This window comes from Uloborus diversus, chromosome 4 (assembly GCF_026930045.1).
Source record: "Uloborus diversus isolate 005 chromosome 4, Udiv.v.3.1, whole genome shotgun sequence".
In the NCBI taxonomy this organism is placed as follows: Eukaryota; Metazoa; Arthropoda; class Arachnida; order Araneae; family Uloboridae; genus Uloborus; species Uloborus diversus.
The window spans coordinates 117,713,216-117,741,172 of NC_072734.1; the positions used below are offsets into that span (position 1 = coordinate 117,713,216).

General features: G+C 35.5%; 1 protein-coding gene across 1 annotated transcript in view; it reads left to right on the plus strand.

The window, feature by feature from the left end:
- Positions 1-27,957, plus strand: part of LOC129219677 (potassium voltage-gated channel protein Shab-like) — a 252,789-nt gene that overhangs the window by 64,853 nt on the left and 159,979 nt on the right. The window contains exon 2 of the mRNA XM_054853953.1: positions 27,143-27,625. Coding sequence (XP_054709928.1) covers positions 27,357-27,625 — 269 coding nt within the window. The 5' untranslated portion in view covers positions 27,143-27,356. The remainder of the gene's footprint in view (positions 1-27,142; positions 27,626-27,957) is intronic.

Consider the following 27,957-nt stretch of genomic DNA (forward strand, 5'->3'; position numbering starts at 1 on the left):
GAACCAGTTTGGACTGAGCGAAAAGAAAATGTACTGTCAACTAACAAGCAGATTTACGTTTAATCTTATACATATAAAATCTGAGTATCTATCTATCTATCTATCTATGTCCAAGCTTCTTCTCCCGAACGACAGTGAACTGACCATCGAACCAGGTATCGATGGATTCGTCATCTTCCCGTCTTCATGTTTGGCTATTTAACATAATCCTCCGATAATAATTAGCGGAGATATCAATTAAAAACTATTAATTATGACTTTTAGATTTCAAAATCAAATCCCTATTTTTCGAAGGCTTTCCTCCATTCAAATTATTATTCAGTGCTTCAACTCAACTTTCCGGATGAACGCTTTTATTAAAATTTACAGCGTGAAGAAAATCATTGAGATGAAAGATCTGTTGCCATTTCTTTTTCTCGAATATAAAGAAATAAAATTAGGCTTTTGTTTTAAGGCTTTTCCTGTAATCAGGGTGTTTACGTTGTTTACTTTTCGATTATTTTGCCGTAATCTGCAGCAAAATTTTGCTGTTTTTTTTTTTTGTTCAAGCCTGATTGTTAAATACGCGTCACATGACATAACTTTCATTTTCGAGGAGGACCGTGCACGTCGTAAAGTAAATGAGTGATTTACAAGTTATTTGAGTTCTTTGAGGGTTTGTACCTGGAAAACGGATTGATGTAATTCTTGTACGACCATGTGGATAGAATCCATCCAAATATTTATCTGAGTGGTATGTTGCATTAATAAACACCCGGGCAACGCCGGGTAGTAGACTATTTTATGTAAAAAGCGGATTGTTATTGTGCATAAATATTTCCGATATAGTCTATCAGATGTAATTCAGTTTAACGTGAGTAAAGATTATAGTTGATAATGCATATATTTTCCCCTTTTGTGCTGACTGAAAATGTACTCATAACTTGTATCATTGATAACGATTATTAACGTTGATGAGGTGTTTTGGCAAAAATATGTTTTACTGGTGTTTTGCAAACCTTGCTTTACGCGCATTTATTTATTCCTTAACGCGTTAGAAACTAGTGTCAGTGTACTACAAAAGCATCAACTGGACTGCTCTTACATTTTTTAGGTAGCCCGTGCAACGCCGGGCACGCAGCTAGTCCAGAAATAATTTCTGAACAAACGAACTTTGGTGTAACTCAAGTTTCCAAAAGTAATGAATAAATAATGCGTACGCGCTAAGGATGTGTCGTTCATGAACGATCGGATCTGAAGGATCTTAAAACTAACAGTGCGGTACGATCTCCAAAAAAAAAGAAAGGCCGTTCTTCAGAACTTTGAAAGATCTGGAATTTGAAGTATTATACTGAAGCACTAACAGTACTATTGCAATACTTTGTTCGTCCATTTTTCTATTATTTATATTTCAGCTATATTGTACAAGTAATCGTATTGTTAGTTCTCTGTTTCTCTTCTTTTTTTACTTCCTTTTACAAAGTAAAGGAAGTATTGTATTCGCGAAAAAATTTTCACCCAAAAACCGGTTTTAATTTCCATTTTGCTCGCCCCCGAATGACGATTTGTTTTTTTTTTTTTTCAATCTGATCACGCGTGGATATATGCCTAAGAACGTATAGACACCCGAAATAATTACACAGAGTTTCTCTCATGATGTATGTGCGTATATATCTCGCATAGCTCAAAAACGGTTTGTCCTAGAAAGTTGAAATTTGGTACGTAAACTTCTAGTGGGGTCCAGCTGCGCACTTCCTCTTTTGGTTGCATTCAGATGTTCCAAAGGGGGTCTTTTATACCTTTTTTGGGGGAAATCATTGTTAATTTCAATGTAAACTCAAGCGGTATTATAATTTGGCAAACAATTGGCGATATATCACCAAGCTTTTTAGCCGCCAAGTTTTTTCGCCAACTTGGTGACAAATTTGGCATGTTTTTAAATCTTGTTTCATTTTGGCCACCATTGGCGATATTTAGAGAGTTAATCATTGAATCCCATTAAAATGTCCAGTATTGGTAAAATTAATCAGCACAAAACGTTTTTTTTTTTTTGCTTCAGTTCGCAACAAACTTGGGGTAAAAATATTTAAAGTGTTTCTTTGCTTAAGTTATGAACTAAATTTTATTATTTTTATAGCTTACTCTCTTGATTTTCAATTATTTATAATGTACTTAATTGATAATTTTTAACGATATATATTTGATATATTTTTAAATAAACGAGTTCAATGTGCGGAGTAAAAAAAAAAAAGTTGTTCGTTGAACAGATCGTTAAAAAGACATTGCCCAATTCCATGCCTAATACGTACATGCGTTCTTGTATTTCAAGGAGCATCTTTTATAATGCGGAAAATATTTGAGCTGTCAGACGTTGGTGTCAGGGATAACAACTATTCCGGAATTGGCAGATTAATTTCGTGCATGCATTTTAATAAAAAATGCATGTAAATATTGTTCAAGTTTTTATGCTACATTCAAAGTATTTTTTCTCACTGAAGTAACTAATAAATATTAACGTGTAAGAAATAAAATGTGTAAATTTATCTGCTCGTGTTATTTATTAATACCTCTGGTTTAGTTTCATAATTAGTGTTTATCCACGGCATTGAGAATGAACTGCCCTCTAAAACACGCTAAACACCAGCCCCTTTAAAGGTGTGTGTGATTCGATGTTTCCAAAAATTTGGGGTTGCCAACACATTCTAAAGCTGAAAAATTATTTAAAAAAAAAAGATTAAATGTCTTTTTTTCAATAAGTTTTGTTTGCTTATTTCAAAAGTTTTTACGAGGGGGGGGGGGTCAAGCTTCCTCATAGTTTCTGAAAATTTCAGTCTTCAGAAAATTTTACTTGAGTACACCATCTCCCTTGATTCACTTTTGAATACCCGCGGGGGGAGGGGGTATTCTGGTGTCCCCGTTGAACATTTCAGAAATGCGGCAAGCCTATCTTTATGTATCTTTAATAAAGTTGAAAGTCTGTGTCTCTGGATGTCTAGTTTCTGTATGTCTGTTACGCGTATAGCGCCTATACCATTCGGTCAATTTTCATAAATTTGGCACAAAATTAGTTCGTATCATCGAGGTGAGCACCTTGAAGCGATGTTTCGAAAATTCGATTTTGTTCTTTTTCTAGTAATTTTAAGAACATTTTATTGAGCAAGTTATCATAACGTGGACGAGTAAATTATCATAACATGGTCGAGTAAATTATCAGAACGTGTACGAGCAAGTCACCATAACATGGGCGAGCAAATGAACGTAGCAAATTGGCGAGAAATTCATCATCCATTATTTGTTAATATACAGGTGAACCAAATGACCTCTTAATTTTCAACTTCGGGCAAAGCCGTGCAAGTACCGCTAGTCTAATTAAAAAACGGATAAATGATGTAAATTTCATTAGAACCACGTTTTCATAAAACTATTAGTTTCATAAAGTTTTTTTTTTCTAAAACAAAACATCGAACACAATGGATTCATGTTGAGAAAGACATCGATTTAATACATCGATAGTAAAACGTCAATGTTTCCAATGAATCCTTATTCTTATAAATATTATTTATGTGAGATAAAAAGAAAAAGCCAAAATGTATTTTTGTACCTCGTACTGTTACGAAGCAAAAACCCTAGATGAAAAAAAATGACATGCGGGAATAGGGTATTAAATACAGATGTTTGCGATAAATCAGCCATTATCATAAAGAAATTACTTTGTTTCGTGACAATATTGGCCATTGATGGGCAAGGAAAATTGTGGCCGAGAGCACAACATAAACAATCCGCTTGTTATTACTGCTTTCGAAGTTAACAGGTTCGCATACGCTAAGGGGAAAGTTAATTATGGTAATGGGAAGGAAGGGAGGATAGAGAGTAGCATATAAATAGGTGGCAACAAGTACAATTTTGACTGATGTTTAATGGAGGGTGAGTGCCCTAGAAAAAAGCTCTTGTCTGATGGTTCAGTTTTTTCTTTTGTGCTGATGTTCTTTTTGAATATCTTGCCGAATAAATATTTGACCTCAACGTATACGTTTGCGTTTTATCTTGGTATAAATGTAAGTAAGTCAACTATTAAAGAGGATTTTTAAAAAAATTTCAAATTATTGAAAGTGATTGAGTAACGTTTTGGAATAAATATCATTCTAAAGTTGATGATGACTCGAAAGTAATGTCATGAGAGATGAAACTTCAATGGGGAGGGCAGAGACGGATACAGAGGGAGCCGACAACGTTATCCTTCCATTATTATTGTATGTGATCTTTCTCATATAAATAATAGCCGATGATCGAGTAACCCGCGTGTTACAACAATGAAACTCGCGCCACGGCATGATAATTTAATAATATGTTTCGGTAATGTTTAACATGCAGGGAAAGGATTTATTGGGACAAGGCTGGACTCGTTTAAAACAGTGCTTCCTTTCAATGCTTCTGATATTAATTAAAAAAAGTTTGTGCCAGACTAGGCATTTTATTCTTCGCCGATGTTGTACCTTTTATTGACACTCAAATAATGTCAGAAATGTTCCGTACCTTAAACCCTATATTTTTTAGCATGACCCCCTCCCCCGAAATTCTAGTCTGTATCCGCACCTGGGGGAAGGGGGAGAATTGCATTACCTCCAGAACGACTATGTCAAGTAAAAAAAAAATCTTTTCATCAAATATCATTTTTTATTTTGTATCCATTTTAATTGGTGAAGAATATGAAAAAACGTAATGAGAAGATTTAAACGCTTAGCCTGAAATTCATTTTCAACTGGACTGTTGGTTCCAATTTTAAAAGTAGAATTAATACTATTCAGTAATTGAAGTTTAAAACGAGCTGATGTGTGCATCACAGGACTTCCTTTTGCGCCAATTTAATGATAATAACGCCTTGGAGTAAGCAAGGAAACGTTAAATATTTTCACCGCTAGTTTCTTGCGAACCGAAGCAAGCAAAAAAAAAAAAACGCTTTACACTGATTTATTTCCCTATTATTGGCAATTTTAATGTGATTGAGTGGGTAACTCTTTAAATATCACCAACATTGGCCGCATTAAAACCAGAATTAAAAAATTTAACAAAAAAGCCAAATTTTCGCCAAGTTGGCGAAAAAACTTGGTGGCCAAAAGCTTGGCGATATATCGCCAAGTGTTTGACAAACTATAACACCATTTGCGTTAGCATTGAAATTAACTATGATTTTCCCCAAAAAAGGTGTAAAAGACCCCCTTAGAAACATCCGAATGCAACCAAAAGGGAAGGTGCACAACTAGACCCCACTAGGAGTCTACGTACCAAATTTCAGCATTCTACGACATGCCATTTTTGAGTTATGCGAGATACATACGTTCATACATACGTACATACGGACGTCATGAAAAAACTCGTTGTAATTAACTCGGGGGTGGTCAAAATGGATATTTCGGGTGTCTGTACGTTCCTAGGCATGTATCCACGTGTGGTCGAGTCGAAAAAAAATCTCAACATTCTTTCGGGGGTGAGCAAAATGGAAATTAAGGCCGATTTTTGAGTGAAAGTTTTTTCGCTAATACAATACTTCCTTTTTTGTAAAAGGAAGTAAAAAAGTACTACGTTCAGATCTTACGTAATTTTAAATAATTTCAGCAATGCTAACATTATCTCTTCTTTCAATCAAATCCTAAAAGGAAAAACATTTAACAAGAGCCACTTTCCATCAAGACCCGTTGGTGGACAGCTTGGAAAAGTTATAATGTGTGTGTGTTATGGGAGGAGGGGGGTGCATAAGCTAGAGTGTTCTTCACAAACCAATTACAAACATTTCGTGGTCTGTGAACTATTACTAGATAGCTATGACTTTGGTAAAAAAGAACGTTTCATTTTCTTGAAAATTTTGTTCGAAAGAAGGCATAAATGTTTCTCGTCAAATAAAATTTAGCAATATAGTTGTTTAATAACATTTAAATCAAATCTTCCTATTCTCCAAAAATCGTGAAAAAACATTAACTTATTTTGCTTTCTTCGAAACATCAATCGGAAATAACAGAGTTGTAGTTACCTATTTCTCGTATTCACTCCACGATTTCCAAATAAAGATCTAACCCCCATTCGTTTAACAAATAACTAAACCACTACTACTTTCCTCTTAAAAATATCTGTAGCATTTTCCACGCTGACCTCTTATTCCCTTCTTCTAATCCACCTTAGAAGATCAATTTCTCGAGATCTGAATCAAAACAACTTGAGACGCAACTTCCGGCCCTATCGTGACGTTACCTACAGAAATAAAGATCGTCGAACGGAGACTGCCATTTGATTTCCGTGACTCCGACATCGCGAAGAATCATTTGTCATTCATTGTTGAAAGATATCGCACGAGATGTCATTGAAAACATTCCCTTTTGGGCAAAATCAATCGAGTTACGTTCGCTTTTTTTCTCATTAAATGATTCGATAAATAGACTATCTTTCTAAGAGTCTCCCATTTATTCTCTCCCTCTCTTTATTATTTATGAAATGTAGCTAGTTCGATAGAGAATACCTCATTTATAAAGTATTGTGTAATTTCAGTTGCATGCACGGATTTGAAATACGCCGGGCAATAAATTTGCATTGGAAATGTTGTCCTAGTGACTTTGTTGTTCTCGAGGAAGGTTTAAATCTGTAACTAAAAAATAATACAGCTTTTGGTCAACTTTCCTGTAAATATTTATTTGGGTTCCCTAAATGCACCTACGTAATCAGAGAGATGCTAAGGGGCTGCCTACAAATGATGTCACTCTTTCAGGGGGAGCGGGTTTGTTAAATTGTGACATTTTGTAACAAAGGGGAGAAAGGGGGCAGCAAGAAGTGTGGCCATACGCTTTTTTCTTATAAGAATAAGTTTATGAAAAATAGTGTGGCATATGGAAAAAGAGGGCAGGGTATGGTGGAGCGTGATACTTTGTGACAAAGGGGGAGGGATGTCAAAAATGTTGAAAAGAAGTGTGACATAATTTATGGACAGTCCCTAATCTTTTGATTACTTTTGACTTTTTACTCAACCCGCATTCTTTTCCTATAATAAGTCACAGATGTAGTGTAACTAGGTGCAAAACTCCGTAGCGAAAGCCACTGGCCGCTATTGAACAAGCGAAACTCGAATGTAACGGGAAAAAGCGTAGCCAATGGGGGCGCAACGCTGTTTGTTTCCTATCAGGCTATGGCGAAAGTTGTTTGCGCGCATGCACTTTTCGGGTGTTTGTCCATTTACTAGAAGGGCTCGGTTGCCCATGGAACCAATTTCTTGTTGTGTATATTATTATTACTTATACGTTGTAAAAAGTGAAAATTACTTTTACAATTCAGCATTTATTTATTTATTTACTTATTATTATTATTATTTATATTGTTATTATTACAGTCGAATTTGGTTGTATCGAGTGCGAAAGGACCGCGATATTTGCTCGTTATAACCGAGTGCTCGTAAAAAACGGGTTAAACCCAACAAGTATGTCCTAAGAATTAGGACATTACTTGCTTTGTTTTTCTAATTTCAGTACAGTACCAAAAAAGTTGGTTGTTTTGCTTTGAACTGTCTTATTGTGTCTTGTGTTATTGTATCCGAGGATTGCTCATCGTCCGTAAAGCATGATCATTTCCAATCCTGGTTTTGAAAATGATTTCTACAGATCAAAAGCTATACTAGTCCATGTTGAGGTTTCTTCCTCTTGAAGTTCTTCCCATTTGTCGTTATCTTCGTCGCTTTCCATCTTTTTTTTTTCGCCAGAATTAGCTTATATTGAGTTGCAATGTCCTCGGAAGCTTATTTAAATCCTTTATTGTATTAATTTAACATAAAACAATTCTTAAAAAAGAAAAAAAAAAGAGATTATTCATTGATAAAAATATTAGTAAATAAACAATTTTAATTTTAATCCCGTACATATGTTTTCTGTATCATATGCTATGCTCTTCCAGAGAAACAACATTCAGGAATGCTACTCAGGTGCCATTCCACGAAAACATGTAACTAGATGGTAAATTTTAAAACTCATTATTCATGAAAAATTTTTGTGCTAATGAAAAGTTAAAATATTAAATTTAATGTTTCGAGTAAGATATCAAAGTTTCTTTTTTCTGGATTGGCAACACAGTATTCTAAAGATAAGAGTCCAGTTGCGAGCAAGCGAGATGCATTTCAGTGTCAAATTTGAAGTTCTGATTCGGTTTTAAAAAACAGATTGAAATTTTTAAAGTCAAGTTTATACGCAAGTCTAAACTTTATTGTTTTCGTATTATAAAATATTAAAATCTAAGATTCGTATTAATAACTATACTAGCACATACAAAACCTTAATTTTTGTCTCCCGCACGTGGCTCAAAAGATGAATATTTGTGGTTAGAATAAAGAGGAAAATCATTTATTTTGTGTATTTGTTATTTCTTAAGCTAATTATTGCAGTTCTCTTATGTTATGACAAATTTAAAGCTTTAAATAAACTTTGGGAGAAAATTCTGAAAACAAAACTGTCCCGCACGTGACGCGTTATACAAACAGGCGTAATATAAACAATTACAACTTGAAAATATTGAATGAAACATTTTCCACATAGTTAAAGATTCTAAAATATATTATTCTGGAGTTAGAACTAATTTTTATTTTACATATATACGACTATTTTTATGCACTAACCAATCATTCATGAGAAATATATATATTTAATCTTGAAAGTGTTTAACTTCATTACGGGGAGGGGGGGGGGGAATACCCGAAATACTTCAATATTTATTTTTGTTTTGAGAATAGATTATTTAAAACAAACTTTTTTTAAACTCCGTATGAATATAATAGTAAAAACATAAACTATTTTTATAATTTCTATGTAAGAACTTCTTGTGGAATAAATATATTTTGTGTTTAAATATTAAGTTTTCCCTTTTCATTCTTCTTTCTTTTTTTCAATACTCAATTTTTGGTTCTGTAGAAAGCAGACGATAATTTTATTATTTACTAGCTGGGTTGTCGGGCTTTGCAAGGTCTACCTCGAAAATAAAAATTATGTTACGTGTGTTCAACAATCAGACTTGAACAAAAAAGAACTGCAAAATTTCCCCGACAGATTGCCGAAAAATAACCAAAAAGGAAAAAGTTTAAATTCCTCGGTTACAGGAAAAGCCTCCAACACATAGCAGACATAACACTGGGCGGGGGTTTTGAGTAATTGCTTTCACTATACCGAAAGAAAATACCGATGAAATTTTTGTTCAAAGTATGCCTTTATTATTAACTTTTTGAAGTTAGAACTAAATATTTAATTATTTACAAAGTTTTTACTTATTTGACAGAGATGGAAGGATTTAAATCTATTAATGCACAGAGAGTGAAAGGGAGGAGAAAGAAAGCACCATTAGAAAAAAACAAAATTTCTAGAAGGAAGAAAATAAAAGTATTAATGAAATAAAAAGGAGGAAGAAAGAGAACATAACAAAGGATGGAAAATATACAGGGTGGCCCAGCGGGTATTGTTTGAAACAAATGAAAAAATAAAAACAAACAAGAGACATGAGAAGAATTTAATGACTTATATTGAAAGGACATATTGGGCTATTAATGATATAGAGGTTCGAAGTGACCGCCATCTTTAACAAGGACAGCAGTTAGGTGGTTCTGCAGATCGGGTCTTATCGGCAGCGAAAAACCGTCTGTGACCACAATAGCGGTGACTGTAGCCATAGCTTTTTTATCGTCTTCCACCGATCCAGTACGTTTGAACTTGGCATACAATCTACAGGGAAGAGGATTGAAACACATTTTTCAGAACAAACATGGAAGCAAAAAGGAAAACATTTGTACCGTCAAACGCACAAAATGACTCACCTTTCCATAGTCCTTTTGTTTGGCCAATTCTTGTTGTGAAACTTCTCCTGCCATGCTCGTTGAACTGCCTTCACATTTTCATCACATATGGCCATTTGTAGCACAATAAATACGCGAACTTCCGTCGAATATTTTTGTTCAATTTTACTAACGAGAATCACACGGTAAAGCGCACCGCACACTGAAGGAACATCACATTTACAATTGCCCACTCAACAGAGCATGCGCACCAAGTTTGGCTTCACTCACTTGCACCTATCGCCATCTATTGGACTTTGTTTCAAACATGACCCGCTGGGCCACCCGGTATATTATAAAATGAGCGTGACAGGAAGAGGTTGCAGCGTGCAAAAAACGATGCTCTGTTTCAAATTCAGCATCCTCACAGTCAGAGCCATTTACGAGTTACTGGAATTCTTCTGTACTACCCCCATATATATCGCTCAAAAGTCTTTTAGCAAAGCTATACACAAAACACTTACAGCTTTGCCCCAGTCACCACGAAAACAGTGTGCTGTGATACAAGGCTTACAGAAAAGAGTCTTCTACTACGACAAATTCCTTAACAGAAGCACTGTTACGCCCAGCAATTCTCCTATCATGTTGTATACTAAGAAAATTTTAAAAATATCCATTCTCAAGAATAATATGAGTCATCCAGAGATAAACTTATGATGTAAACCTCGTCAGGCTACTTCTGAGTGAAGTTTTGTATAAAGGCCGGTGAAAATACAAGAGCAAATCTTCAGGATATATTCCATTTCATATTCATTAGTAGTTCATTTAATAGCTCACTAATTTGTAAATACGCTTCACCAAAGTACTTTTTTCTTATTAAGTGTTTAGCAAATACTTTATTTTGGGTATTGACTCAGTTTCTGACATTAAAAAAAATATGCTCTTGCGAAAAATTTGCAAATGTCCCGCAAGTGACGCCATAGATTAAAATTTTTTTTCCAATAGTTTAAATCATCATTTCTTAAGAAATTATATCTGTTTCATTTGCATTGGAGCCTTGACTTTTAAGGCCTTTAGTTTGTTTTGCCATCGTATTTTTATTAGAGCAGAAATGTTAACTAAATCATGTGACAAATGGTAACAGGTTGACTTTAGATATTCCGCACGTGATGCTTGAAAATTATTTTTTTTCCAGCAACAAAAATATGTAAAAAAAAAAAAATATATATATATATATAACTACGTCTAACTTCTCTTTGTACTAAATGTAAATATAAGAAAATGTGATATTTCCAGCTTTTTAAAAATATTAAGCTTTATAACAAATTTTTGTTGAAAAAAATAGTCCAAATGTCCCGCACGTGACGGTGGAATGGCCTTTAGGAACGATCATCATCCGATATGGCACGGAAATCAGAAATCTATATCCTTGAGTTACAATATCCTTGTTCTCGTGGTTTATCACAAACTGTAAGTTGACTTCAGAATGCTAAAAGATTTTTTTTTCAAAAAAAGATAAGCTGAGCTGAAAGTCAATAGAAATTTAATGAATCAAAAAATATTGCTCGCCTTAAGCGGGGTTTGCTCGTTGAAAGCGAGATATGCTCCTTTAGACTTAACATTGTACCAATCAAATCTTTCTGATTTCCTCGCTAAATGCGGATTCTCGTTAAATCAGGGCGCGTTATGAGCGAGTTTGACTGTATTATTTGTGGAACCTATTATTGGACAAAACCTCAACAAAAAACTGTGTGCTTGCCATCAAAATTAATATTATTAATTTTGGTTCAAGGTTGTTAATTTAAAATTAACGTTTGCTGAATTTTTTGTTGGAGATTATCCAAATCATTTCGACAAGGCGAATTATTACTTTTTCAGCTCAGATATTAATTATGTATCAAAAAGTAAATTAAATAAAACCGACAGCAAAAGATAAAGTATAAACCGTAAGCAAAACAAAATACAGAAACACAAATTAGTTATAACAAATTTTAAATTCCTTTTCCAAACAAATGATAGGAGCTAAATCCATTAATACAAAAAGGGAAAGAAATAATGATTCTATTTTTTCTTTCTTCTATATCTAATACTAGCAAAAATACCCGGAGTTGCCTGGGTTAGCAATAATTATGAGAAACAATCGTTACTTGTATTTGTTTTAAGTGAAAGAACTTAAAACACACCTTTTTGACGTGATTTAAAATCTAGCTTCTTTCTTACTCATAAAACTAAAGTAGCAGTAAGTAAAAAGAGCAAAATGGTATTCATTTAGAAACGAAAACACGAAATTTAAAGCGTATACAAATTTGAAGAATTTCCGAAATATGAAATTAAACTTCACATGTTTAAAAAGATTTATAAGTTAATACTTATTTTTTGTGTACATGGAGTCTTACCTTCTCTGTATGGCTATTGAAGAACGAACTGTTTAAAAAATGTAGCGGCGCGCCCGTGATCCCCTTAAACTTGCTTTAGTTATTTTGGAAATTTTCAATTATTGTGGGTTCTTGGTGCGATTTAAAATGTTACCGAATTTGCGGGAATCGTTTTAAGATGCCTTGGATAATGCTCCCCCTCCTTACTTTGTAAAACGGTATGTTACTAATTTTTGTGAAAGAGATATAGTCGCCATATGCTAAGATACTTTTGGTCACCATAAAATGGCGCTAAACAATTTCATCCGAAATGTTTCCAAAATAAGTAGTAAAATTTGGCGATGGTTTGAATTTGTGCACAAAGTCGCATTAATGGGAGTTTTTGTGCTGTTTATTATGCCTAATTTAGTTGCTAGATTATTTTACAGTAAAAAAAGTTTTTAAAGATTCTTTGATTGACGATATTTTGTTTAGATGGTGAAAGCTGACTAACTTTATTACGTAGTCTTTGACTTCAAAAACCGTGACAGTTGAAAAAACTGCCAAATGCATCCGCTACTGAAATCTTTCTGCACAAATTTTGGCGAGGTTTCTGCTGTTAAATTGGATAATGATTAAAAAATCCAGTCAGCACAAATAATAATAGAAAAAATCCCATTAATTACACTAAAGTTCCGTTTAAATGGAAAATAATCAACCAAATCTAATTATTATTAGCCAATCTTGGGGGGGGGGGGGAACGTTACTTTGGAGGCTTTTCTCCAGTCAAATCTCTTAAACAGTCAGATGAAACACAAAAACATTCAACAATTCTAACTATGAACTGGGAGTTGAGATGATACACTAAATAATGAATTGGGTTGAGGAAAGCCTTCGAACATGGAACAAAAAAAGCTCATAACTCGTTTTTCATACAACTTAGAACTTTCTAACAGATGCCATCTTCAGCAGAAAAATAAGCGCTTTCGATGGACACATAATTTTAATATGTGCCCGTATTTTTTCACCGTCATATTGGGGCATTTATGCGAAAATTTGGACAAATTAGAATAAAAAAGGAACTATCAATCGGATTTTTTTCGAACTGGTCTACAAACCTGCCCAGTACCAAAAAGAACAAACGGTAAAAGTTTCAGCCAAATCTGCCGGGTAGTTTCTGAGATCTTAGGGAACAAATTTACCAAACTCCATTTTTATATATATAGATATAGAAGAAAGTATTAGACTCGTGCAAATTTTCGAATTTTGACGACGAATTTTTCAAACGTTTTGAGGTGTGCTGAGTCCATTTAGACCATTTTTGGAAAATCTGTGTGTGTGTGTGTGTGCGCGCGTGTGTGCCACGTATATATGTGACCAGTTTTTTGTGGCCGCTCTACACAGAAACTACCTCATGAAATCGAACGAAATTTGGTACACATATGTGCCCCTGTGTGAACTTGTGCCCATTGTTTTTTGGCGCGAATTCCTCCAAGGGGGAGAGGTGGATCAGTGGGGCATTTTTTGAGTTATGCTTGCCAAGAAGTAACTGGCGGAATCGAACAAAATTTGGTCCATATGTTACCCCTAACAGGTACAGGTGCTGTTTCAATTTTGGTGTCTATAGCTCAAACGAGGGTTTAGCTGTAGAACGTTTTTTGTCATTAATTGTGACTGCGCTATCTCAAGAAATAATGAACGGAATCAAACAAAAATTTATAGACAATAGCCGTTAGAGGGTATAAAAGCTGATTCTATTTTGGCGTCAATATCTGAAAAGGGGGGTGATGCAGTCGAACGTTCTTTTTTTTTTCCATTGTGAGTGTCATATCTCAAGAAGTAATGCTACGTTCTGGATGAAATTTGGAATAACCGTGAATTCATATGTAAATAGACGTTGGCTCAATTTTGGCGCCAATCGCTCCATGGGGGGGGGGGCTGATTTTTTTTGAGCAATCTCCACTGCTTATTGTTCACACTTGACCGTCTTTGATGTCCGGTTCCCTTTTCAGCTCGAACCAGGGACCTCTTCAGCACCGCTGTCCGCCGGCCGGCCTCTGCAGGCGCGGCTCCTCCCGTCTTGAGCACTGTCCCTTGCCAGAACCCTGCTTCTCCTGGTCGGTGGCGTCCATGTCCCACACACAAGCACGCTCAAACACATACACACTCACACACGCACACGCGCTTTTATACACATACACAAACGCCTACGTGCATACACATAGGTATACGCACACACACAAGCCTGCACACACACACACAATTATAACGTAACCACCCAGAAGGAGGAGCAGGCTTGGGGAGACAGGAGCCGTTTCTAGAATCAATAACTCCAAATGAGTAGGGTCCTATCGCAACTCGTGATTGCGAAGCATATAATTTGAATTAAAAATGCCAAAATTCATTTTTTTTTTGTGTGAATAAAAATAGCTTTATAAAGGCACCAATAAGAAAGATAAATCGTAATAGACTGCCGTCTGCGTAATTCGCGTGATTTTAATTGTTGGAAAATGACAAAAAAATCGCGATGATTTAAACTTTTTAACTGTTGCCATCCTGTGTTTGTTAATAAATAAATATTTGTAATTATTTTAAGCAAGGGTTTTAAAATAATTTTCAATTTTCATTCTTTGCTTTGCTTTTGAGAAAAGCAAAATAAAGCTTAAATCGAGAATTGGGATGGTCGTCAAGTTTTGGCGACGTTTTGGTTAAGGGATCGGAATTATAAGAAAGATATAGAAGAAGGTTTGTGATGGCCACATCATACTAGTTTTCAAATCAAATTTATATAAACCAGAATGAGTTGGCTTACTTAGCTCTCTTTCCAGATTGCATTGTCAATCAATCAGTTGTTGCAAGGACTAAGTAGTTAAAAACCAGGAGTTTATAAATGGTTAGAAATACAAATGAATAGGTAGATGAAAAAGACGCTAAAGAGAGAATTATATGTCTTTATGAGCAAAATAAACGTATGTTAGTGACAATTTAAACAAAATAAGGGCTATAAGTATGCCGAAATAAAATGTGAAAAAATACTTCTAGCTTGTCCATTAGATGTAGCAGCAATAGCCTAAATCTGCTACGCATCTACAAGACTAACTATAATAGGGGCGAGGGTAAACCAGCAGCGAACATAATAATGTGAAGGCTTTCTGAAGCCGTGTAGCTGTCACAATGCTGCTAAGTTAGACTGACCCGAACTATAGAAATAAATTTTTCAGATTATTTCGGCACATAACTGCAGTTGTCCCAATCCTCCTGGTACTTTTCTGTACATAAATCAGTTTATTTATGTCAAATGTATGTGCACGAAGTTATTGATGCATGCAAAGTCAAATTAGATTAAGTATTTTATTTCCAGCATTGTATTGAATACTGTAAAAGTACTTATTTTCGCGAGCTGTAATTTTCGAGAAAATGAAGAGATCGGTGACTTTGCGAGCTGAAAATTTTGCAAATTTTATATGAACAGAACCAAAAGTTGGAAGGACATGATATTTCGCGAAGCTTAAATTTCACGATCACAACACGCTCGCGAAACTCACGAAAACTAATGCCTCGCGAAAATAAATTCTTTTACAGTAGATACCAGGAGCAGAGATAAAAGGGGAAGATAAAATAAGAGTAGAGATAAATCTGGAAATCATTTGGTTCCAACACTACGTGGAAGTGAAGCACAGTAGAACCTCGTTTATCCGACCTCCGTTTGTTCGGATTTCCGGTTAATCCGGATCAACTTTGTAGAGTTTCTAAATAGTTTTATAAGTAATGATTTGAAATTATGATCGCGAAATTAAAAGTGCTCCAATCAGTAGTTAGATTAAATGTGCAACACCTGCATGGATCGCGCAATGAATTTATAGTAATCTAACAAACATCATATTCATAGTTAAGATAACTTCCTTTTTTTAATGAACAAATTGTAAACTTATTTTAAGTGACTGTACTTAAAGGAAGAACAATATATTTCAAAATAAGACTTACACTGAAACATAATTTTAACTGTGTCAGTAAATTTGTACCTTTAAAAAAGTTCAAAACTTTCACTTTTTTTCGTGTCGCAAAGTGAAAAACAAAAATCACTACAGTGCATTCAGTGAGAATTGATAGCGAAAGTAAACAAAGAGGGTTGCTGCCCCCGTGACTATCAACTGGTTGTAGACCCCTGACTATTAACTGATTGGCGCTGTTTTCGCCATTCCATCACCAATCAGACAACAGTATCGCCAAGTATCACGTTGCTTTGATTACTTCCACTGTGAATTCTCGCTGAATTCTCTTTTTAAAAAATAATGTGTGTATGTGATTTTTTAGACAAACTTTTGTTGTTACACGTTTGTATATGAAATATAGACCTGTCACGTGTGAGACAGAATGGCTACTTTTTGGTGGAATAGCCTAATCACCACCTCTTGCCTCCAAACAGATGAGTTTCTCCTACCATTTGTACTATAGTGTGGCCTCTGATAAGTTGAGCTATAACCTTGACACTGTTTTCCTCTTTTGGCGGAGTTCAGGGAAAAAGGGACATGTTATTGGCGAGAAGTTAAGTAAGAATATTTTTACGAAGTTACCGCGAAAGTAACGCAAATCAACTCAACTCTAACTACCCTTCCCTATTACCCCAAAAAGAGGTATACATTGTCAAGGTCATAGCTCAACTTATCAGAGATGCATAATAGTTACCTCAAAATGTTTAGCCACTTACACTGCTTTGCTTTTAGGTGCGTCAATCGTCTATGATCCATATTATACCAATTATCGATTGAATTTTAAATTAACTGCCTCAAAAGAGTCCTTTTTAAATTTTCTATCGCATTCTTCCTCCAGCATTTCTGATTAGATAAGATATATTGCTTTCTGAAAACGTTTCCTGTAGCCAAGGCAAGTCCTCAAATGGGAGAGTTAACACTTGTAGTCGAATGCGTGGTCATTGTAGGACGGCATTCTGCCCTATCCGTTTCACTTAACGATGGTGAAGCACGCGAAGCTTCTTTCTTCTTCGAGATATTCATCGTCGACCTTCCGCAGTTTCAATAACGCTAAAAGTGGCCTCGTACGCAAATAACTTCATTTTGTATTGGATGGAAAGGTCAGAGAAGTTCGCGTTGGAGTGGTCGAGCTCGCACAGAAGTAGAGATGATTTGGTTCATTTTTAATACTTAGCCTCTTATTGAAATGATTACTATGCATACGGATCATAATAGTGACCCCCCCCCCCACAGGGTTTATGCCCTCAATCCTTGCTTGCCAACTCCTATATGTCAATGAACATATGTAAAAATTCTCTCCGCCCCTCCCAAAAATTTGTGTGGAGCGCCCCTGAAAATTAGAGCAAGCAATAATGGGATACTCAATCGGCAAAAAAAAAAAAAAAAAAAAAAAAAAAAGAGTAAATAGCTGAACTTTAGCAAAACGTGCATGCTATAAGAAATGAAACTACTGTAGCAGTTATCAAAGAGTAGTGGACACTTTCTTGCGGGTACCCCAGAGTTCCGGTAAGAAAGGCTTTTGGACTTTTTTTTCCGTCATTCTGTTAGTTTGTCTAAAAGACATCGTTTAGTCCAGCGGTGCTCAACCTACGGCCCATGTGTGGCACGCGAAACTGATCCATGTGGCCCGTCGTTGTGTTCAATGTTGCAGCACGAAAAATTATTTATTCTGAAACCTGCTAAAGCTACTGATCATCTTCATTCGGTGTTATGAATGATTGTTGCAAATGTGAACTCAAATAGTCAACCATTGGTTTCTAAAAACCTATCAACAAAATAAGCATGTTGTGGTGATGACACTTATTTTTAACCCCCGACACACAAAGAAAGGGGGTTATAAATTTGACGTGTCTGTGTATCTGTGTGTTTGTGTATATGTCTGTGGCACTCTAGCGCCTAAACAGAATGACCGATTTTGAAAACCTTTTTTTTTTTGTTCGAAAGGAGAGAGTTGATCGAGAGTGTTCTTAGCTAGGTTGCATCTTTGGATGGCATTAATTAACGAAGATATTAATTAAAAAGAGCGCGGTATGTGTGAATGTGTATGAGCGCGCTTCTGTGTAGGACATGTACGCTACCGGATTCCGGAGGATAGTGTTCAATACCAAAGGAGGCGCACCTGCAGAGTCCGATGGACGGTGGTGCTGCAGAGGCCCCTGGTCCAAGCTGAAAAAGGAACCACAACATTAAGAACGGTCAAATGAAAACAATTAACAATCGTGATTGCTAAAAAAAAAACAGCAGTGGAAAAAAATCAAGGTTTTAGGCAATAGTAGTTTCAAGCGATTAAGACTCTAATATTAAAATACGTGCAAACAATTTGTAATGTGATGTTCACTATGGTTAGTTTTTGTTGTCTAGGTTAATTATGCAAACTTCAAGTTTGAAAATTTGACTTCTAATTGTGAAATTTTAATGATGCCTCACTATATCACTTTTACGCGCAGCAGTTATGTAAGTTAACTTTCTGCGAGTTTAGTTGTTAAGAAAGAGCATTAAATTTAAATTTTAAATCAATAGGTAGTATGTTATTACCAAAATTTGCGTTGAATCACTTTTTTTTTTTTGCCGGGGTGTGATACATTACTGGCAAATGTATAGAACCCAGCCAGCATTCTAAAGGACTAGAAAATCGCCCGTTAAGGTATGACGGGTGAAAATTACTTCTACGTTTGAACGAAGCCATTGCCTGTTTGGTGATAATTTGATTGTTGAAATTTTAACTCTAACTGCAATGAATTAACCCTTAACTCCGGTGGATAGTGTTCATTGTTGATCATTTTTACGTTTCTTCATTTTCTTAAAATGAGTCTTACCAGTAAGCTTACATTCGACGACCTCGACCGGTAGCTACCAGTTGGTTGATCACGTGACAGATAATGATCACGTGCTTCAATCAACCGATCAACAGCTGTAACCGGTAGATCATAGAACACTGCGGTTAGTAACCGGTTAGTCAGTTAAGTGACCGGATCCAGTTCAGCCCTGTCAAAATAAAGCATTTTCCTGCATGTCAAATATTACCAAAAAATATTATCAAATTATCAGACCGTGACACTAGTTTCATTGTTGATGACGTCAGCGTTACTTGATCAGTGAATTCGCTATTATGTATAGGAGGATGCCTAAAATGAAGCACGAGCATAGCCGAGATTTCATAGAGTGCCTAGTTTGGGCATTTTCTAGAATGCTAGATTTTATATATTGCGGCAACATAAAAAAAAAAGTCTTATCTAATGAAGTCATCAAACAGGAGGTAAAATTTCAAGTAAAATGAAACTCTGAATCGACGCCATCCAACATCTTCTCCTAATTTAGCGTATAAACTAACGTAATAGTGCAACTTCAAACACGAAGAATTTTCCAGAGTTATTTTAAAAGAATGTTCCCTGAGCTTCTTCCCAAGGAACACTGGTTGGTCAGTCTTCGTTTAGAGTTCAAACTCCTTCTCCTCCCAGTAGCTCTTTGGAGACGCGTATAAATCAATAGGGCGACCATGGTCGCCTTGGAAACTCGCCTCAGAGGACCTTTAAACAAATTGGTAGGTTTCTACACAATTCTGTTTTCACGTTCTGAGGCGGGAAAACACGACACAGGAGCTGATTTTAAGACTGGCCTTCTAAGAAATCATGACCCCATTAGAGGAGACCCAGACCATACCTAAGGAGTGGATGTTAGGGTTAAAAAAATGTTCTTGACTATTTATGCAAGTGAAACTTAACAACTAAATAAGTAATTGAAATGCATACAATTTTATTTTATAATTCTAAAAGAATTAACAAAACAAAGTGTAAACAACCTAAAAATGTAGATCAAGGGGGCCCTGACGGGAGGTCACTGTGATCTAAATTTCCTTTTTCGGCGAATTTTTTCTGGCGATTCGGCAAAATTTGACGCTTTTTTCGCCTAAATCATTCTGCTAAATTTGGAGTTCTATTCGGTAAAATTATCACCAATCGGCTAAATTTGGAGTTCTATTCGGCAAAATTATCATCATTCGGCTAAATTTGAAGTTCTGTTCGCGAAAATTATCATCATCCGGAAAAATTTTGGAGGTCCATTCGGCAAAATGATTATTTTACGCCAAAACTTGGAGTTCTATTCGGCAAATTGAGAATTTCCATCCTTCCAAAAGTTTTAAGGTCGTTGCGCACCTGATGTAGGCTTAGGAATATGTACGACAAATATGAATTTAAAAAAGGAGTAATGATTTCGAACAGTGGTTGGAAGTAGCGCGCTACAATAGCGACGCTAATGTAGTAGCTACATTTTTTAGTAGTTTGTAGTGTAGCGCACTACTTTTTAAAAAAAAGTAGTGTAGTGAGTAGTTAACTACAAAAAAATAGTAGTTTGTAGCGATTTCTGGAAACTACTTTTAAATAAACTAGAAAAAAAAAATATATCAAGGTTCAAACGAATTTGACTGGCGCAAATTTTACACAAGGTACATCATCAGATGGAATGAGAAATAAGACTCATAAAAATACGAGCTGACCTCAGGCATTTCAGTTTGACGCCATACGTTCTATTTGTTGGACGCCATTAGTTTCTCATCGTAATTTTCAAATTTCACCGATATTTATACAGAAAAAAGCACTTATTTTCGTGAAAATGAAGATAGCAGTGATTTCGCGAGTTGAAAATTTTGTGAATTTTATATGAACAGACCGAAGATTGAAAAAACAAAAATATTTTAGCGTGGCTTAAATTTTCGACAGTATTCCCCAAATAAAAAGAAGCTACTGAAAATGTTATAGAAAAGGAAAAAAAAATGAGCTGTTCTGGAAGACTTACAATAAATACGAGCATTACAGTGTATGAGAGTATGATAACGGGCATTTTTCATAGTGTCTTCTGATGAGCTAATTTATCAATCATTTTTCTGTTTAATTCTCTTACGGTGTGTGTGTGTGAATTAGGGTGTCCCGCCCCCCCCCCAAAATTGAGGGTTGATTTTTCAAGTCGCACACTCTTATATTTTATCCCTTTACGTCAAAAAAAAAAAAAAAAAAATCATATAATTTGAACAACGGCAACAAGTGCCGATTATGTCTGAAAGTGAGAATTAGCACTTGTAACGCTAGGCCAAAGTAAAATAAAATGTTTTTTTAGAAACTCAAAATTTATGTTGATAAAACGTTGCTCCTGTATCCCACATATGCACCATAAAAACATTTATTCAAATTAAAAGCCATTTAGATATCCCAAACGTGACCTAACATTTATAATTTTCATCAAAAAAATTAAGTTTTTGATACACATTTTCAGAAATGTAAAATTTTACGAAATTATCAAGCTGAAAAAAAAAAAAAAAAAAAAAACAATAAAATAAAAAAAGTGGGTAATCAGCGTTAAATAGAAATTTTTGTTTTCATGCATTTTTTAAGTCTCCCACATAGTACTCAAAGATGTGGATTTTTTCCAGGTTGAGTTAAATTTTTCATTTTAATTCATTATTCGTTTGTAATTGTTGATCTGTAAATGTGTTCGCCAGTAATTTTTGAACTTGATATTCTATTTAAATTGATATGTAATTTTTTAAAAGATAACTGAAAAAATAAAATCAATTTTTTAAATAAAATTATAGATTTTAGGTCAAGTGTGGCATATCTAAATGTTTTTTTAATTTGAATAAATGTTCTTGTGGTACATGTGGGTTCTTGGGTACAGGGGAAACGTTTTATCAACAGAAATTTCGAGTTTCTAAAAAAAAGTTTTTTTCTTTTTTTCTATTTGGCTTAGCATACAAGTACTGTTTGACACGTTCAGGTGCAAGTCGGCACCGGTTGCCGTTGTGCAAATTATATGAAACTTTTTTTCACGACTGTTTTGACACAAGAGGAAAAATACAAGAGGGTGTGCGACTTGAAAAATTAACTTTCATTTTTTGAGGGACAACCTATTGTGTATGCTTTTTATTTAGTTATTTTTTAGAAAGTAGCGAAGTAGCGACTACATTTCAAAAGTAGTTTGTAGTTGCTACATTTTGAAAAAAGTAGTTGTAGTTAACTACATTTGTAACAAAGTAGTTGTAGTTGTAGTTCGCTACAAAAAAAAATGTAGTTTTTCCAACCACTGATTTCGAACATGTGGACCGATACGGCAGCAACATAAAATGACAATTTTCTCTTACAAATTCATAAAGTAGATTTTTATTTTGTAGTAAGTTACCACCCTATAGCCAGAGCTAAGGCTAGCTTTGTCTTCATTCTATGAGTTGAACCGCACCATTGCAGCGGACACTCGTCTGGTGGGCTAATTCTACGGTATAACTTTGATGTACCCCCCAAAAATTACGCGCCAAATCTGGCACTCCCTACGGACTTTTTAGGGTTGCTGTTTCTTATTTTTGTGTTGCCAATTTAGGTTTTTTCAGCTTTTAGGTTTTTAAATTTAGTATTTTCTTGTATTTTGTAACATTTTTTGAGTTTTTTTTTTTTAATTTTGTGGCAACAATTTTTGAATTTCATATATGTTTTAGCGCCATTTCATTCATTCGCCATTTCTTTGTGAAGTGATCAAGCAGATTTCTGACTTGCTGCATTTTCCAATTATAATTTTTTTTCTATTAATTATTTTTATCTTTCAGCTTTCAATATGCCTACTGTATATAGTGTTGTTGAAAAGTTTCAGGGAATTTTGAGTCGGAAATTGATAGTTGTTCTTTATTTTCGTCGGGTAGGCCGACAGTTGGAAGGCCAGGTATTGTTAATTGTTTATTTGGTGCATCATTTGGCTCAGAATATGCAGATGTAATTGATTTTTTGACGGAGGTTGGATTGTTGAAGGCTGCAATCTAGGGATCTGAAGGAGAAGAAAAAAAAAAAAAAAGGTGCCAAAAACAGGTATTTTGCTTGGCGAGAAAAAAAAGTCGCGAAATTTCCGATTTGGGGGGGGGGGGGGTATCAAAGTAGTTCCAATTCTACATTATAACTACCAATTTGTTTGACTCTCTTGGCCCTTTTTAGAAGCTTTCTGCCACCAGCTCAGTTACGTCCTATTCCGGTCTGATGAGTGCTAAAAAGCACGAAACTGCAGTCCTCAGATGGAATGACTGAGCTGGCAGTGTATTTTATGTAGATTTTTATTGTTCACAGATAAGACTTGTATATTTTTAGAAAACAGAGATACGTCTAACGCGAAGTGTAATAAAAGTTTCATTAAAATACACAGAGGGAGCGGATTGGAGCGAAAAAAGAAAAGCATTTTGTCGTTGAGCATCTGCTTCGATAAAATCAGTGTTTGCCTTAAGTAATTACTCCGTAATTGAAATTCTAAACGCGATCGAATGCTATTTAATTGATAGAGCTTAAGTTTGACATCCTTGTTTATTTTGTTCAGAGATTATTTTAGTGAAAGCTTGAGTCGCAGCAAATTAACTCACGCGTAATCCACCATCTTGCTTTCAATAGAAGTTAGCTTTTTCCTTATATCGTACATAGTACGTTTACTGAATCCGGTGTTATCGTTGTGATGGTCGTTGGTTGATGAACTGTATTACTTTTAATTGAGAAATAGCTGGGGCCAACACAATTTTAGTTTTACTTGCTTTATTAAAGAACATTTATCTTGTGTACATAATGCCGTCTTAGTCTTACTGTTTCTGCCCCACGTCACAGAGTACGTAGTATAAATATGCAATCCAAGAGACGTTGCCACAAGAAAATAAGAAATGTTGAAATTTACATATGCACAGTTATACACATTTTCACGTATATTATGTACGCGTTATACACGTATGTTATACACGTTACATACGTTATACAGTTATACACGTTGCATTAATGGCCGTTGATATTTTAATAGAGCCCAAAAACAGGTCTTAAAAGAAATTTACGAAAAAAACCTTGTACCTGTGAAGTATTATGGCGCAAACCGCATATTCATACGATATTTCTTGCTTTTCTATGAATTTTTAAAATGTGTCGAAGGCTTTTCGGACACCCTGTATAGTTATAACCCAAGCAATAGTTTCAAAGCATGTTTTCTATATAAGCACCGAGCAACTGATTAAGCTGCGTGATTGAGAATGGGGTTGTTACCTTCTGTCAAAAGTACTACTTTTTGTCACTGAACTTGATGGAATAAGGAAAAAAGAAGAAAAAAAAAAAAAGATAATAATAAGATGGAGCCAGAAAAAACTTTTATTTTCCCAACAGTTATTTTTTATTTATCCTTTTTAAATTTCCGATTTTTGAAATAAGGAGTGATCTTTATGACATCACAGTGATGTACTTTGGCGCGCTACTCCATTGCCACGATAAATGTTTACGCTTTGCTGTCAACCGAATTGCCAGGTAATGATAATTAGCGCAGTGCGCTAAAATGTCATCAGTGAATGGCATTTCGTCACTTGTGTTGTCATATGCAGAAGCGTAAAAAATGAATTTCAGTGTGCGCACCGATTAAAATAGTTGTTTAAAAAATGTTAAACTTTGTCAATTTATTTAAAAATGGTTATCTCCTATATTTTTAAGAATGCTCTTTCAGAAAAAAATACTTTTAAAATTTTGGAAACAATCCCATTATATTCAAGCAATAATTTAAAAGCATGTTTTCCATATAAGCACTGAGGAACTGATTCAGCTGCATGTTTGAAAATTCAGATTGATTTCAACCCTTATGTTGCAATTCGTTTGTTATTTGAAGCGAGCAGCAGACCCTTTCCTGTGTGGGCGTGGCTTCTCATCTGGGACCATACCTTATTAGTTAATTGTCTCCCCAGCCATGTAACTAAGCATTTTCCAATAACTTACACATTCATGAGGGAAGCATTGTTTTGTTTGCTAACACTTGGGAACAAAATACATACATTATTCTGGAACTACGCCTTAGATTACATACGCATAACTGCCCGATGAAGTCTAGTTTAGTAGAAAAATTTTATATCTCCTCATATCAGTGATAAAAATAATCCCTATAAATTAATGTGAAGTTGTGGAGCAGGGGTTTTCAGAATCTCGTGAGTTTTTTGTTTTGTTACTGTTTTTGTCAATTGGGTCTTTAAACTTACGCGTTAGAAGCGTCTATTTTCGTGAGTTTTAGTCAGGGATGCCCGGAACTTCAATTTTTGGGAGGGTATAGCTTTGCGATTCGCCAAATGTAGCCCCAAATTTTATTAAATGATAAATATGGGAATGCACCCATAGTTTCATTTAAAAAAGGACATTCGATCGCTGCAAAATTAGCCGAATCGTCGGACAAATTTTGCTGAATGATGAAAAATTTGGGCGATTTTAGTGACCTCCCTTCTGGATATACCTGGTTTAAGTAGCCACAAGTATAGGCTTTTGTATATGAGGTGATGTTCAGCTGCAAGACTTGATCCTTAGTTCCAATACCATATTCTATCGGTAGAAACTAAAGGTAGTTTTGAAGTTGTAAAATTGGACTTTGAATTCCAAAACTGAAATATTAGAGGTTTTAAATTCTAAGTTTTGGAAGTAAAGCTTTTTACGCGAGGTCTTTAAAATTCTGATCAGTAAACTTTTGTCTGACGGAGATGATATAGTTTTCTTCTGCGACGAAAAGTCGCACATTCGGTCTTCTCGCTTTATTCCTTTCTCGTTGTGCGCGGTAGCGTGTACTTCGTTGTGTATAGCTATTTGGTTATTAATGGAGCATCCGTTGAAACACATGAATTTAACTAACGCATTTTGAGTAATTGTTTAGTATTTCCATTTTTTTCCTTCATTAAAATATGCAGTTTCGTTGTGAATGAGCCTGAAACGCCTTGGCCGGAACTTAATCCGGGGGTCTGATGGTTTACAAGCTCTGCGCTCTGCGACGCACTGATGTTGTCAGTCAGATTGCGCTGTGTCGCAGTATTAGTATATGTACGAAAACGATAATTTCTCTTCTTAAGAACGAAAAACATGACGAACATAATGTTCGTCATGACGAACGAAACATGACGAACGAAAAACATGACGAATTGATATGTACATAATTTTATGTAAATGAATGAATGTGGAACACAATCTTTGTTATTCATAAGTAAATGATGAATAATTAAAATGGTTCACTGTAACACTAAAATTTCACTTCTATCGCGTATCTTTACGACACACTCTGTTTTTCTTTTTTTACATATAACTCCGAAGTAAGAGTTTCCTTTATTTGTCTCATTTACTTAATATTTGCATTTTTCTTACTAGTAAAGTGAGGTTTTTACATATATTTTTTTCTATTTCGTGAGTTAACTTTTATTTATTTATTTTTTTCTTTGTTCCAAACTTTGTTTTCTCTATGTAAATTATTCTCTATACTTCAAATACGTTTTCGAATGGATAAGAAAAATGTTTTTCTACGTAGGTTTCTGGTATTTTCGGAAAAGTGACTGTTTGTTCAAGAAAGGTTTCGGGATTTTTTCACAGTGTAGTTACTAAAGATACTTATTCTGCTTGCATGTAAAACGGTTGCTTGTACGATAAAGAATCAAGGTCCCAGATTACCAGTCCCCCAAAGGGATAAGTTAATTCCATTTGTAACATCATGTGTAAACATAATGCAATGTCTTCTAAGAAGTAATACTATTAACACTAAAGCACACAACTTTTCAATTTGCGGTCAATTTTTCTCGCTTATGCCTCTATTCGTTGTTGGACTGAGTAATCCGCGAACACTTATGGAACATTGACGTAAACCGTTAATATTTGCGAAGTTGTGATTAAGTTATAGCATTGTGCTATCGGCGTTAAGTATGGCTCTGATAACAATGTGTCTTACCTTGGTCGAGTTTATTTCTGTTTATGGAGACAAAAGGGAGGAACTCTTATATTGAAACTACGCCACTAACTGTTTTTGGCAATGCAAACCGGCTTTCCTCACCCCTATTTTAGTCAATGCACATCGAATTTCAACTTCTGCGGGCCAAGTTCGTTCGTATTATAACTTTATAGTGTTGTTCATTCAGTATCTGTGTAGAATAATGGGATGGAAACATCAATGTATTACGACACTTTTTACTTCTGCCATTAATGGCATACAAAGCGTTACACTACTTTTTGAACATATTTTTTTTTTCTTTTTAGAGAAGTAGTAAGGGTCTGATCATGCTGCTCTTGAGTTGTACGCCGGTACTTTGCCTCCGACTGTCTACTAAGCACCATTCGACGAGAAGAGCGTCCACGTCCTTGCGCTGAAGGTCATTCCAAGATCACAGTGGCTGAGGAGGAACCTCCCGATTCTGGGACGGACCCGGACCACAATGCCACCTTTGTCGCCTTCGGTGTCAACAGCAACAACATGACACAAATGGGGAGAACCGAAGGGGGAGGTGTGGTCAGGGGCGTGTCCCTCCGGCGAAGCCACTCCCGATCGTCATCTTCCCTGCCCCCGGAGCCCTTCATGATCGTCAAGAGCCGCACCCTTAACAAGAGGGTCACCCTGAATGTGGGGGGCGTGAAGCACGAGGTGCTGTGGAGCACCCTGGACAGTCTGCCGCACACTAGGCTGGGAAGGCTCAAAGAGTGCAACTCGCACGAGGCCATCATGGAAATCTGTGATGATTATAGGTAAGTCAGACAATATCCTTGAAGCTTAAGCTCATATTACACCGGTAATTCTGTTCGCATAAATTGCAAGAAACCGTTTGAATCCCTCCCCCCTCCCTATGAGTTTTAAGAGGATTCTGACACCGCACGGAATTTATTCATTTGAGATGCGTGTCATAAATCCTTTTTCAAACCATTGCAGCATAGAAATTCTGCAAACGAAGACGGTTTGAGACAGGAGTTACGGCTTTAGCTCAAAGCGGAATGCTACCGGAAAAAGACTCTTAGAGACATTTCAAAAGAAATCGGAAGCATTCCTCTTTGGATCGACGACGCAACTCTTCCCTCAAACC